This window comes from Colossoma macropomum, unplaced genomic scaffold, assembly GCF_904425465.1.
Source record: "Colossoma macropomum unplaced genomic scaffold, Colossoma_macropomum, whole genome shotgun sequence".
NCBI classification, from domain to species: domain Eukaryota; kingdom Metazoa; phylum Chordata; class Actinopteri; order Characiformes; family Serrasalmidae; genus Colossoma; species Colossoma macropomum.
This window is the reverse complement of record NW_023494807.1, coordinates 31,662,925-31,677,583: the sequence shown is the minus strand read 5'-3', so window position 1 is coordinate 31,677,583 and position 14,659 is coordinate 31,662,925. Positions and strand designations below refer to the sequence as shown.

At 40.2% G+C, this 14,659-nt stretch overlaps 1 protein-coding gene across 12 annotated transcripts in view; it reads right to left on the bottom strand.

Annotated features, from left to right (window-relative positions):
• st3gal3b (ST3 beta-galactoside alpha-2,3-sialyltransferase 3b) overlaps window positions 1–14,659 on the bottom strand; it is a 152,260-nt gene that overhangs the window by 68,592 nt on the left and 69,009 nt on the right. For all 12 annotated transcript variants that reach the window (XM_036555688.1, XM_036555693.1, XM_036555689.1 and 9 more), the window contains one exon: window positions 12,800–12,892. In XM_036555688.1, coding sequence (XP_036411581.1) covers window positions 12,800–12,892 — 93 coding nt within the window. The remainder of the gene's footprint in view (window positions 1–12,799; window positions 12,893–14,659) is intronic.

Below are 14,659 nucleotides of genomic sequence, written 5' to 3'. Positions count from 1 at the left end.
GGCAGTGAATTCAAGGTGGCAGTGAACTTAAGGAGGCAGTGTATTTAAGGTGGCAGTGAACTTAAGGTGGCAGTGTATTTAAAATATCAACAAATTTAAGGTGGCAGTGAATTTGAGTTATGATTACATTTAAGGTGGCAGTGAACTTAAGGCGGCAGCGTATTTAAGGTTTCTGTGAATTTAAGGTGGCACAGTATTTAAAATATCAATAAATTTAAGGTGGCAGTGTATTTAAGGTTTCGGTGAATTTAAGGTGGCACTGTATTTAAAATATCAACAAATTTAAGATGGCAGTGAATTTGAGTTATGATTACATTCAAGGTGGTGCTGAATTTAAGGTGGCAGATTTAAGGAAGCAGTTTAAGGTGGCACTTAGCAACACATCAACATCCACCTGGGAGACCGTAGGAACCACCTAGCAACATTTTACCAACACTCTGACAACCATCAACAGTCTTCCACCATTTTGACGTGATCAGCTGGCTTCGTCAAACCAACATGTTCAAAGAATCTAATTCTGCTGTGGAGCAGCAACAGGGCAGCAAAAGAGCCGCATGCAGCTCTGGAGCCGCATGTTGTCGACTCCTGTTCTTTACAGGGCTGTGCAAAAGGCACAAACCGACTCCAGATCAGCTCCTCACTCCTAGGAGTTCGATAAATACGGGCCTTTATCTTCACTGATGAAGCACCCACAGCAGAAAGAGGGGCTTCCCAAAGCCGTGTTCCATGTGCTGTTCACGCAGCCTCTCTGTGTGGCCACACAATGGATGTTTTATGATTCCACCGTCTCAATAGGACTTTTTCCCCTCCTAAGGCAGTTTCTTCAGTTTAAAACGTCATGAATGGAGCAAGATTGGAGAACACGGGCCTTCCAGCTCATATAAAAGCCATCATTTCATAAACACACGCTCAAGGTGATGCCAAAGTCAATTATTCATTCATTAGCGGGACAATAAAGTTTGAGTCTATTCTAAACAATCTGCTCTCTTTTCTCTTCCACAGAAAAATACTGTAAAACGCCTATCAGAGAAATGTTCCATAACAGAGATACAAGTGCAGGGAAGTATATGAGATTCTGCTTGTTTGATTAAGCAGGCGAGGAAGCTGGTAAGAGGTATTAATCTGATGATGTCGAAAATCCATGAGCATAACTAAAAATAGCGATGAGCAGTATGTGAACAGTTAAATACATTAAGTACGTAAGTTATTCATCTTCCGGAGACATTGCAGAGGAGATTAGATACAGGATAATCCACTTGCATAAGCAAGGAGAAAAATAAGTGAAAAAACAGGAGCTTCCAAAACTGGAGTTCAAACAATGATTAAAGCTGCTCTCACTAGAAATACATATATGTATATATACACACACACACATATGTATGTACGTATGTATCCTGCCTTCCGCCCAGTGACAGCTGGGACAGGCTCCAGCAAATATTCCCTTAATCAGTAATCAAATAGATTAGATGTTGTAATCAATAACCAAATAGGAAGTCTTGCCTAACAGAGAATAATAATTCTCTCACAGAGGGTCGGCCTTAGTCTGTCTGCATAGGAGATTCTGGACGCTAGAAAGCAGCTGGGTTCACAGACAGGCCTGTGTGTACCTACTGACCCAGTGAAGAGAGGGGCAAGTTGACCTTGAATGGTAGAGCAGGCTGGTAAAAACCTGTTGAAGCCACTTTTGAGGAGTGAGCTCATCATGCGATGGCCAAACTGATGGACGAAGAGATGCACCAGTTAGAGAATGAGCTGATATCAAGATCTGAGCAGTAAGGCGGGGGGATATCAAACTACCCCAGATAAATGGTATAGACTGTTGTTGGGAACACTGTATTTGCACAGTTGGGGTCTCTCGAGACCCTGTGCCACCTGATGCTGAAATAAAGAAGAAGTCTTTTTCTCCCTTCCACAAGAAATCAGCGGCTGAAGTCTTTTATTCTACTTTCTTTTATTTTTGGTTTAATACCCTTTTTATTTTTGTTTAGTTTATTTTTTTTATTTTTGTAAGTGATTAAGACAATAATTAAAAAAAACCACAGCACAGAATAGTTTAGATTTTAAAAACCATCATATGTCGGGGCTTTGGGCAAGGAAGAACAAATCGCTGTGTCAGTAAAATATCTTCGAGACTGGACGCTGAATCTCGGCTCCAAAGTGTGCAACATAGCGCGAAAGCCCTGGTTCTGAGAACTGGCGCCCAGACTGCAGGTCACTTAGCAACGCAGTCTCGCCTGGCCAGCAGCTACGAAAAGGCAAAGAGAGGTTTAAGATGAACAATTGGAGTCGAATGGACTTATCTGTGTTTATAAGCAGCGCAGTTCGTTTCCTGGAACGTTAAACCTGCAATGAGAGACTGTCAAACACTAAGAAGTTGCGAAGATGAAGTCGCTTCTCTTTCGAACTTCCCCGTTCCACCTTAAATGGTGCCACATTTACGTTCGGCGCCTCAGGCAGAATTTAAGGTGGAACGGGAAAATTCGAACCAGAAGCTGGAGAATGAGAAACTGACTTCAGTCTCGTAAAACAGTCGAACGTTGAGAGACATTTTACAAGAAACTGTTCTACTATTGAGGAAACATTTTCTGGAGGAGACGGGAGGAAAGCGGCTGTAGTTAAAGCTTAAAGCAGAGCAGAGTAAATCTGTGTTTTTGTTTATAATGTTTAGCCTATACTAGGACATTAATACATACTGAGACATACTGGACATTAAATGCTGTGGCTCCCAAGGTGATTTGATTTTTGTTGAAAGGTCAAAATGGCTCTTCTTATCATTTGTGTTGTGACTCCTGATCTAACCTGGCTTTAATGCAGAGGGAGCCGGTCGGATTTCTCACTCATCCAGTTGTGTTTTTGTTATGTGCCGTCACAAACTGTCCGGGCGCTGCACTTACCCACTTCCAAGTTCCGCCCTTTGCGTTCCGTCAACATTACAGTATAAATTAAAATTTAGAAAATTGATTTCTGACATTTGTGAATCGATTCAGAATCGTCTACGTCCGCATCGCGATACATCTAAGAATCGATTCCCCCCCCACCCCTAATATAATGTGTGTGTATTATTTATATATATGTACTGTTGTCAGAAGAAAACCTCATAAATCCATTTTTGACATTTTTCAGTTTTTTTTTTCAGGGCAATATGACAATCATGTCACAGTACAATACAATATGCTTTTCTGAACATATCATGCATATCGTCAGTACTTTCAGACACTGACCAACTGCATGTTTCATTATAACAGAGCAAAATTAGTCCCGTTTAATGGATTTAGTGCAACACAGAATGCAAATATTGAATAAAAATCACTGTATTCACAGTTTTTGATAGTATTTTTTAAAAATGTAGCACTAATGGTTCTGATCAGATGTCTGAAAAGATAAATACCATGACATAAAAATTTCTTATAGTATCGCAATATTATATTGTTGCCCATATCGCCCACCTTTAGCAGGAAGAAAATAATCAATAAATGTCAAAATGTAATGACAGGAAATGATGCAGGAAGACGAATAGCACAACTATTGGCAAGTGTCTAGTGGAAGCAGATAAAAGCGTGTCTGTTTCACATACTAATTGCTTGAGGGCCAGAAAATGTCCCACAGTGCGGAGGAAAAAGGGAAAAAACGGTCACATCGGGCGCTCTCCTCGTATCACCTGACCAAAACAGACGCAGCGAGACTTTGCCAAAACAAACGGTGATTAATTAGCATGAGGCTTTTGGGGCTCAGGCAAGCCCACATTATAAATAACTGGGTCCAAAAGCTCTGGGCCCTCAGACAGACAGGGGTCTGCTTGTCAAAAGGGGTCCCGAACAGGAGGCCTGTGCACATTGTGCTCATTTCCTCATGGCTATCTCTCACTGGGGGCTGTATTTTCATAACCGCCCACTCGAGTTCACCCGAGACATTTGATTTAGGACTCCAATACAAACAATTTGGGGAAAGAGAGAAGGGGAGGTGTTGAAAATAAATTGGATTCCAGGGGTAGGCCAAGGACTTGAGCCCAGCACGTTTAGCTTCGGACGCTTTGTGTCCTAGTTATCCACGAAAAAAGGGCGGAAAAAACGAAATCCTTTTGGGACGAGTAAGAGTTTGCCTTAGGGCTGACGAGCCGCACAACTAATGTTACCTAAACAAGTAGCAGGTCGAGTTTTATCCTTATCAAAACACGAGGCCGAATTACACAAGGCAACTGATTCAACCAGACAGCTAGCTAAAATACGAGAGGAGCATCTTTAATCACTCAAAAATATTAGCTATTAAACTGAAATGTACAAATCTTACCACCCGCAAGACTTATCAGAGCAGACTTTTAAATCTGAAGGTGTATAATGTTGTATAACAGGGGTCTTTAATTAAAATGCAGTAAGGTCCAGTCAAAGAAAATTTCCTCAAGCAAAGGTCCAGAACATCATAATGTCTAACTTGCTTTATGATTCAGTGCCATATACTGTTTACTGAAGTAGCCTAGTAGGTATATCAACATCTTATACAGTCAACAACTGAATATCAAATCAAATAAAGTACAGTTCAGTCAGATTTCAACAATATTTATTGTCAGTTTTCTCTTTTTAGAGCACGACATGTGAAATAACTTCCCTCTGGCTCACTTTCTTCTCCGACTGCTGTTTCTCACCTCGTCCCTCCCCTGCATGTGCGTCACTCACTGAAATCTCAGTGCTCATCGTAATGCACAGATCTGATTGGCTGAGTGGCGTCACGTGTGATATTTACAACTAATGTGATTGGTCTGTGAGTCTCCCGGAGCCGCTAAAGCTACAGTAAAGGCTAGAAATGTTACGGCGATTAAAACAGGACCACCCAGGCAAAATTAAATAATTCTCCGTAGTTTATCGGTTATAGGTCCAGGTCTGCATAGGACAGCGTCTGGGTCCGGACTCAGACCACGGTCCGCCTATAAGTGACCTCTGTTGTATAATGTTTCCAGATTAAAATTCATCTGTTTAAGCTAGCAAGGCAAGTTTATTTATATAGCACCTTTCAAACACTGCTGTCACTCAAAGTGCTTTAAAATGAGAAAATTCAGAGTCAGAGTTTAAAAAAAGGAAATACAAATTAAAAACAACGTTAAAAACATAATTAAAACATGACTAAAACAAATTTAAAAGAGAAAATCATTAAATCAAAAAGTCTAATTAGAAATTAAATTAGGACAGTTAAACAATCAAAATAAAAACTAAAAGATTAGGATTGAAGAAAAACGGTCGTTACAGAGGAAAAGAGGCCAGAAACGCTAACAGTGTTGAAACTGAGCTGAGAGCTGCTCTAACAGGAGTGTCCAGTGTTGGGGCTCTTCTAATGCTCTCTGTCAACTGGGTCCATTTAAGAGCAGCATAGTAGCGAAACGCTGCGGTCCCACTTTATATTAAGTGTCTCTAATAGCTGTGTAGTTACATGTGAACAACATATGCAACAACAATGTAACTACTAATGATTTAGTCACTGTTACAGAAGGATTACAGAACTACAGCATATGTAATTACATGTGTATCAACTTCAGTTTCGCCTCATGTAATTACACAAGTGTATCTTAATAGTTGTAACAGCCTATTCTCTCTCATGTAATTACAAAAGGGTTATAACACATGTAATTCATGTTTTTCCAGTAGTAAAAGGAAGTATGTATTAACCAAAATTTTCTGACTAAAACGATCATTGCTGTACGGATCATTGTACTGAACTGCTTCAAAGTCAAAGTCAAAATTTTGGACTTAACTGACCAGGACTCACCTTTAGTTAAGTTTATTTTCTTCAAATAAACGATGGAACATTATAAACATACATAATGCTACTAAAACTTCACCAAACATTTCAATTTTAGCTCATTTTGAGCTCAAAAAAGCAGGAAACGCAGCTGTTCACACAGAAAATCATCATATTTTTCATTAAAACACAAAATAAGTTTAATAAACTGCAGAAAACTGTGTGTTTCAGTAGTGACATTCTTAATGTTCCACACTGATTTTCAGACTTGGAGACACATTCATTTCAAAACAGTGGGATCTAACTGCTCACTATGTGGCCACGAGGGACAGGGATGCAGCCTCACTCCCTGCTCTAAAATACAGGGGCGTGGCTAAAATAAGGCTCCACCCCTGGACTAAAAGGACATGAAAATGTGGGACAAAATCAAATTTGAGCTCATGATGAATCTAAATCTTTTAACTTCAACCAGTTTAAAAGAAATCAAAATTATCTTAAAAATAAAAAAATAAAACAACATTATTACTCATAAAAAAACAATTTATAAATATTTTTAAAAATTATAATAATATAAAACAAATTCAAAAAAACTATAAAAATATAAATTTTTTTTCTATTAAATAAATGTAAATGTATTATTTTCACAGGTGTAAATTTAGGCCATTTTCCCATAGAAAGTATCCAATAAATGATGATTTTTATATATATTTACTTTCTTAATCTATGACTTGTGTGTAAACAGATAACATAATCCTGTGAATATCTGTCTGAATGCTTCATTTTTAATTAAAACTAATTTGGTAGGACAGTCCAGATAAAGACTAGCAGTATCTTTTATTTTAATGGCCGTATTTGAAGCTTTATTATAAACGATATTCCCCCGTAATGACGGCTCTAATGGCGAACGGTAACAGTTTGCGACCCCCCAAAAGTAAGCAGTGTCTGAGACTGTTGATCTGCCACGTGTGTTAATTACACATACCGGGTTAATTAGCCACACATTGGAGGCCCTGTTAACACATGCGCTGTTAATTGGAGGACCGGTTAAACTGTCTGACCCGCTAATCCAGTCAGTGCTCTGTTTTACGAGCCTCTCGGAGCTCAAGTGTCTCTACTGAGGCTGACTTCTCAGATACCTTCCAGCTCTCAGTCTGAGATTTTTATTTAATTATATCGTTCAGTTTCATTGTGATTACAGGTCAAGTCTTACAGGCTTTCCACACGGCAAGCGACAAATCACCTCACCAGCCTCTCTGTCTTCACCGCATCAAAGGCACAGTACAGTTTTCCATACGGAGGAAAAAAAAACGCTCTGTATTTTGTGTGGTAACTATGACGACTGCAATGTTAGTACAGCTACACTCTTAAAATGATGGTTCTTTAAGGGTTCTTTAGTAAAGAAAATGGTTATATAAAAAACCATGAACAGTCAAAGAACCGTTTACATGATTAAAGGGTTCTCTGCATCATGAAAGGGTTCTTCAGATTGATGTGAGTTGCAGATGGTTCTGTATAGAACCTTTTTGAAAATGGTTCTATTTAGCACCCAAACGGTTTCTAACGTCACCTGGTTATTAAATAAATGTAAATGTATTATTTTCACAGGTGTAAATTTAGGCCATTTTCCCATAGACAGTATCCTATAAATGATGATTTTTATATATATTTACTTTCTTAATCTATGACTTGTGTGTAAACAGATAACATAATACTGTGAATATCTGTCTGAATGTTTCATTTTTAATTAAAAAAAATTAACTAATTTGGTAGAACAGTCCAGATAAAGACTAGCAGTGTCTTTTATTTTAATGACCGTATTTGAAGCTTTATTATAAACGATATTCACCCGTAATGACGGCTCTAATGGCGAACGGTAACAGTTTGCGACCCCCCAAAAGTAAACAGTGTCTGAGACTGTTGATCTGCCACATGTGTTAATGGTTCTATATAGAACCACTTTGAAAATGGTTCTATTTAGCACCCAAGCGGTTTCTAACTTCAATTAGTTTAAAAGAAATCAAAATTATCTTAAAAATAAATATATATACAAAATAAATGACAAATATTTATATTAAATCAATGTAAATGTGTTATTTTCACAAGTGTAAATTTAGGCCATTTTCCAATAGAAAGCACCCAAACGGCTTCTTCTGTTGTTACAATGTCTAACGATAAAAGAACCCTTTTTGGGGTCTATATAGAACCAATTTCTTCACTAAAGAACCCTTAGAGTGTAGCTCTTGTCCAGCGTAGATTGCAACACTATTCTAAACATGAAAATAGGACTAAAACACTGAAAGCAGGTTGGAGCTACTAAATGTTTCCTTCAGCAAAAACTGCGATTTCATTGGCTGAAGTCAGATCGATCCTCATTTGAACACAGTAGCCGCTTAATGAAACAAGAGAAATGGTCAAAAATGACATGGAATAAAACCTCTTTACATCGACTTACATTAAGACGGACGATTGTTTTTGCACAGTAACCAAAACAAAAGCCTGTTTAATTTTAATAGATAAAGGGAGGTTTGTGTAAAAATAAACGTTTTTGGAGCATAAAAGCACAGAAACTTTATAAATGGACCTTAGAGGAAAAATACAATATGAGGAAAAAAAATCATGATGGTTAAAAAAAAGATGACTAAATGCAAATATTTTGTGATTGTGAGTTACATTTAATGGTGCCGCAAACCCAAAAAACTCACAATCAAATCTCCCAAATCAGAGACTAAAATGTTCACCAAAATAAATGAATGAATAATATTTTATTTCATTTTACTGACTAAAAATATCAGATTTCCATTCCGTCAGCACAATGGTCAAAACGGCCAGCTATGGGACGAATTCCACATTTAAAAGATGTAAATTGAAATTTTGTAACTGTCAGAAATTTAAGTGCTGAAACTTTTATTCACTTTCCACTCAAACAATCCCTGAAGGGTCTTTACAAAACTCACTGAATGCCGGCCTCACACCAAACCGCTTCACACCAAACCGCTTCACACCAAACCGCCTCACACCAAACGGCTTCACACCAAACCGCTTCACACCAAACGGCTTCACACCAAACCGCTTCACACCAAACCGCCTCACACCAAACGGCTTCACACCAAACCGCTTCACACCAAACCGCCTCACACCAAACGGCTTCACACCAAACGGCTTCACACCAAACCGCTTCACACCAAACCGCCTCACACCAAACGGCTTCACACCAAACCGCTTCACACCAAACCACCTCACACCAAACCGCTTCACACCAAACCGCTTCACACCAAACGGCTTTTCAAGTGATTTCACTGTCGCAGACAAATTTGCAGTGTCGGACTAAAATCACGAGAGTCTTGCGAGAGTTGCGTCACACTCGCGTTGTCTCGATCGTTTTGTGTGAGGTGGTCAGAGCGGCCGTCTTAAACCAGTCTTAAGTCTCGTCTTGACGTTACAACAAAATCGACCGTGTTTAATATTATCGTAAGTTTTGAGTCTTGGCTCATGCAAATAGTGACGTGCCGGGGCGAGAGAGAGAGAGAGAGAGAGAGAGAGAGAGAGAGAGAGAGAGAGAGAGAGAGAGAGAGAGAGAGAGAGAAAGGGAGAGAGAGAAAAAGGGAGAGAGAGAGAGAGAGTGAGAGTGAGAGAGAGAGAGAGAAAAAGGGAGGGAGAGAGAGAGAGAGAGAGAGAGAGAAAGGGAGGGAGGGAGAGAGAGAGAGCGAGAGAGAGAGAGAGAGCACGTGAGAGAGCGAGAGAGAGAGAGAGAGACAGAGAGAGAGAGAGTGAGAGTGAGAATGCGTGAGAGCCTGAAATCTCTGTAAAAATGGCAAATCTGCTCCCCTTTAAAACAATCATATCATCTTAAAAATGTAAACTGGCTGTTTTAATATTCCAGGTTGGCTGAGTCTAACAGTGATGTAAGGAAATATGCAGACGACTTTATTTATGACATTACTGAAGAATCATCAATGTTTTTTTTTGTTTTGTTTTTTTTTTTGCTTTCAGTGGTTTTATTTTGTTTTATGGTTTAGTTCATGACACCCAATCAACAGCGCTGAATCACTGCATGTTTTGTTGATGTTTAAATCATTGTTAAATTAAAAGTAACTACACACTTTACAGCTTAATTAATAAAAATCTGGGTGATGATCTGCCAGAGTAAACAGCTCTACAGCGAACTGAGCTGAGCCTCAGATCTTCACATGTCCAGACAAAGTATTTTCCCATCTGTATCACTATACAGCGGAAGGAAAGGGTTTATCTGCTTGTAAATTTCCACCGGGTGCTCAAAAAGCGACCCTGCATGATCCCCAGTCTTTGCAAAATCATAGTCTGAGAAACTGTGACGCTGTCTTTAGATGTGAGAGGGTGTCAGACTTCAGTCTTTCAAAAGTCTTTACAAACTCTTCTCAGAGTCTTGTAGTGTATGGTCAGCATAAGTGCAAAGGAAACGTTAGGGGCAAGATCTTTTAGTGACCACTGGCTAGCAGGTAGCTTTTTTAGCACTGCGGCTAAATACTGAGATTTCACACAAAGCGATGTGGACTGTCAAAATGATGTAAAAAAAAAAAAGACAGTCCTATTAAAAATCTCCCAAAGACTGCATTCCTACCATCAAATACCAGTGACTCTTCCCACTATTAGCACCCATGTGGGTTTTGGTCCAAACGGTTCGCTGGAAAAGAAAATAAATAAATAATAATTGCAAATTACGCTGCATTCTCTGCCACCGTGTTATGGTTGCCAAGATCTTTCACCGGCTTCCAAATTCTCGCATGATTGGTGAAGACGTTATTTCCAAACAATTTGGCGGCGATGAGAGAAAAATGATTCAAAATGATCAGTTGTTGACCTTTCGCTGTAATGGAAAAAGAAAGGCTTTACATTAACAATGGCTGTTTCGCCCCCGGAGGATCAACCTAAAGACGGCGAACAATCGGAGACGGGCGCACGCAGAGTGACATCATCGCGGGTCACCGAGTGTTCGGAGGATCTGATTGAGTGGAAGAAGTTGAGTCATTCCGGCTCCACAGTGGCTGTTTGACGGGGCGGTTTCCCCGTGTGACTGCGAGGCAGAACCGCCGGCCACTTCCACCACAGGCAACAAGAGGAGCACTATGGTCCAAGTAAAAGCAAAGGAAACGGTTGTTTGTCGTGGTCGGTCACACATTAACTCAGAGTTAGGAGATCAGAGGGTTAGCCTTCTGTTCAGTCAGGGATATTAAGAGATTAGCCTTGGGGGGCTTCATGGCTGAGGAGTGAGATAGTGTCTCAGGAATGGTGGTAACCACACAGTGAATGGGAAGGAGACGGAAAAAGGGAGGAAAAGCTGAGCGGCAGAAATAACAGACTTCCTACTATTGCTGCAACGTCTGAACCTCGTAACTTGTTTTTGAGTTTTTGTTATCATGCTTACTGTACTTGAAACGTCAGCTGCTCTTCATGATGAACGGACCACTTGACCTGCCCTAAAAAGTGGAAAAATCTCCACTGATGTTTCAAAATTTCCACAGAATTCAACTGATGAGATGCTAACAGAGAGATTCAGAGGGGTTTGGTGTGAAATGGTTCAGATGTCTTTACAGTGGTGGTGATAGGAACCAGGGGTCGCCATGACTACAACACAAATATAGACATTTTATTTACTATCCAGAACCACCAGTGAACCTACACGAGTCTTCTGAGTTTATATGGAATGTTGATGATGGTAAATAGTGATAAAACAGGTGTTCTTTGGGGACAACAGGGTGATTCTAAACGATTGGCAAACAGACGGCAGTACTGGAAATAAGTGAGCAGCGTCGCCGCGACACACAGCAAAACACTTTTGGAGCGACGCTGAAACCAAATACATGCTTGACGAAATGAAGGATTTAAATATTCTTCATCTTCTAGATGACGTTTGTTCATATTTTCAGGTAAAGTGGTGCGATGTTTTAAAAAAAAGTCACGGCATAAAGTTACTGCAGTTTCTGTAGTTATCGGATTATTAAATCACTCACTAGTATTAGCTGTTCATGTGGGATTAAACAGTGCTGGCCATAAAACATCAGTGTTTAAGGAAAACATCATTGCTTAGCTAAAAAAAAAATGTTATGAAATAAATCTGGTTTGGTTGTGTGGTACAGTAACGGACTATCTACTGTAAGCAAAGACCAAATACACATTACATGAGAGTCCATGTCAACACTAGAAGGCTGCACCCCAGTGGTGAAAGATGTACTAAAAAAATTTTTTTATATTTTTATACTTGCCCTTTATATGATTTCCCCCTTTTCACTTCAGTAATATGCAAAAGTTTGAACACTCCTGGTCAAATTACATGTTTTGTTGTTATAATAAATAAAAATAACTTTTTTTTATTTAAGTTTAACAAAAAAAAGGTTTATATTACATATATATATATATATATATATATATATATATATATATATATATATATATATATATATATATATAAATTATGCCATGGCTTTTGCATGACCCACATTTTATGTATTATTTTTCCCCCAATATGTTGAATTAAGCAAATAAACCATATTATAAATAAACAATGTGTGTATTATTTACACTTAGAAAATCAACACATGCAATTTGACCAAACTGGCATATAACTGTTCATGCGATGACTATTAATGTGATGTGATTAAAACAGTTCCACTTTGTTGGATAATGTGAATATTTTAATACATCACTGTTCTCAGAACAAAACCTCGTATCTCCAAAATGGTAACTTTACAGGAGAAGGAAAAAACATACTTAACTTCTAATGTAAGTCAATGGAACCAGACTTTTTTCCCAATTAATTTTGGGCCTTCTTTTGGTCCATGCTTCATGAAATTTACACACAATGTAAAGGACAACAGGCATTTTCAGATTGTCAAAAACTGAAAAAGTTTTGTTCCGACAGCAGCGATATAGTGCTGCCCTAAGCCAAAGCATGTACGCATCAATAGACGGGGCACAATATGATAAGCTGACACCCCATAAGACATCCTGACAACTTCAAACATGTGTACATCTAACCTCACTGCTATCACAGGACTGCAATGCTGGCAAAACTACTGTTACAGAAAGTTATTCTCACTTTGGATAGACAGCAGACATCTTGGCAGCGGCATAGCCGGGCTTGCAGGATTCACTGCTGAGGTTGTCATACTTGTACACCAAGTCCACTGGCCTGTAAACACAAGAAAGGACATTTGGTTTTTAAAAGTAGAAAACGAATCAAAAAAGCCCAGAACTGAATGCTTCTTGTTAACTATATGGAACCGAGCGTCTCGCCAGGCAACCCATTCTGAGAATTTGTGAAGTCGGCCACAGTGCAACGTATCGGCGACCAGCAATTGAGGCACCTATGATAAATAATGAATAATAAATACTGGAGTTTGTTGAGGAAAGATTTAAAAAGGTTAATATCACATTCACAAACAGGGCAAATCACATAGTAGATCGTTCACTTATTTGTTTTTATTCAAATGTTTGAAAGCAAAAAGTTTTTATTATTTTTTTAAATGTATGTTTATTGCCCAGATAAACAGCTTTACATATCAATTTCCCCGATAATTCACATGTTCAGACTGATCTCTACTATAAAACTCCCAGACTTTGTCTATGACCACTGCACCGTCAACTGGCACTACATCAACCCCTGAGAATTTTAAGTCAGACGTTTGGCTCAATTAAGAATGAGACTATAAAAAAGCATTATTTGTCCTCAGCTTCATTTTTTTCCTCACAAGCTGTTAAAAGTGTAGATCAGTAGACGAGGCCAACTGAATTCCTCTAACCGACAACACTACACCGACTCATTAATAACATGTAATACACAGAGAGAGCAGTTCAAATAAACAGGCTGGAGGGAGAGGGGCTGGGGGCGACAGAACTGAGACGGGCTGGAGGGAAACGGGTCGGAGGGAAACGGGCTGGAGGAAGACAACTGAGACAGGCTAAAGGGAGAGAGGGCAGAGGGGGAACGGACTGTAGAGGGAATGGGCTAAAGCGAGGCTGGAGCAGGCTGGAGGGAGACAGTACTAAGACGGACTGGACAGAGACGGAACTGAGATGGGCTCAAGAGAGATGGGCTGGATGGGGGTGGAATTGAGATAGGCTACAGGGAGAAAAACTGGAGGGAGACGGATATGATGATAAGCTGCAGGGAGACAGAATTGAGAAGGGCTGGACAGAGACGGAACTGAGACAGGCAGGTGGGAGACAGAATTGAGACATGCGGGAGGGAGACGGGCTGGAGGGAGACAGAACTGAGACAGGCTGGATGGAGATGGAAATGAGATGGGCTAGAGGAAGACGGAATTGAGACGGGCTGCAGGGAAAAAAGCTGGAGGGAGATGGAACTGAGATGGGCTGGAAGGAGACAAAACTGAGACAGGCTGGAGGGAGACGGGCTGGAGGGAGACGGGCTGGAGGGAGACGGAATTGAGACGGACTGGAGGGAGACGGAATTGAGACAGGCTGGAGGGAGACAGAATTGAGACAGGCTGGAGGGAGACAGAATTGAGATGGGCTGAAGGGAGAAAGGCTGGAGGAAGACGGAATTGAGACGGGCTGAAGGGAGACAGGCTGGAGGGAGATGGGCTTGAGGGTTTGACAGAACTGAGACATGCTGGAGGGAGACGGGCTTGAGGGTTTGACAGAACTGAGACATGCCAGAGGGAGACTGAACTGAGACATGCTGGAGGGAGACGGGCTTGAGGGTTTGACAGAACTGAGACATGCTGGAGGGAGACGGGCTTGAGGGTTTGACAGAACTGAGACATGCTGAAAGGAGACAGAACTGAGACATGCTGGAGGGAGACAGAACTGAGACATACTGGAGGGAGACAGAACTGAGACATGCTGGAGGGAGACAGAACTGAGACATGCTGGAGGGAGACAGAACTGAGACATGCTGGAGGGAGACAGAACTGAGACATGCTGGAGGGAGACA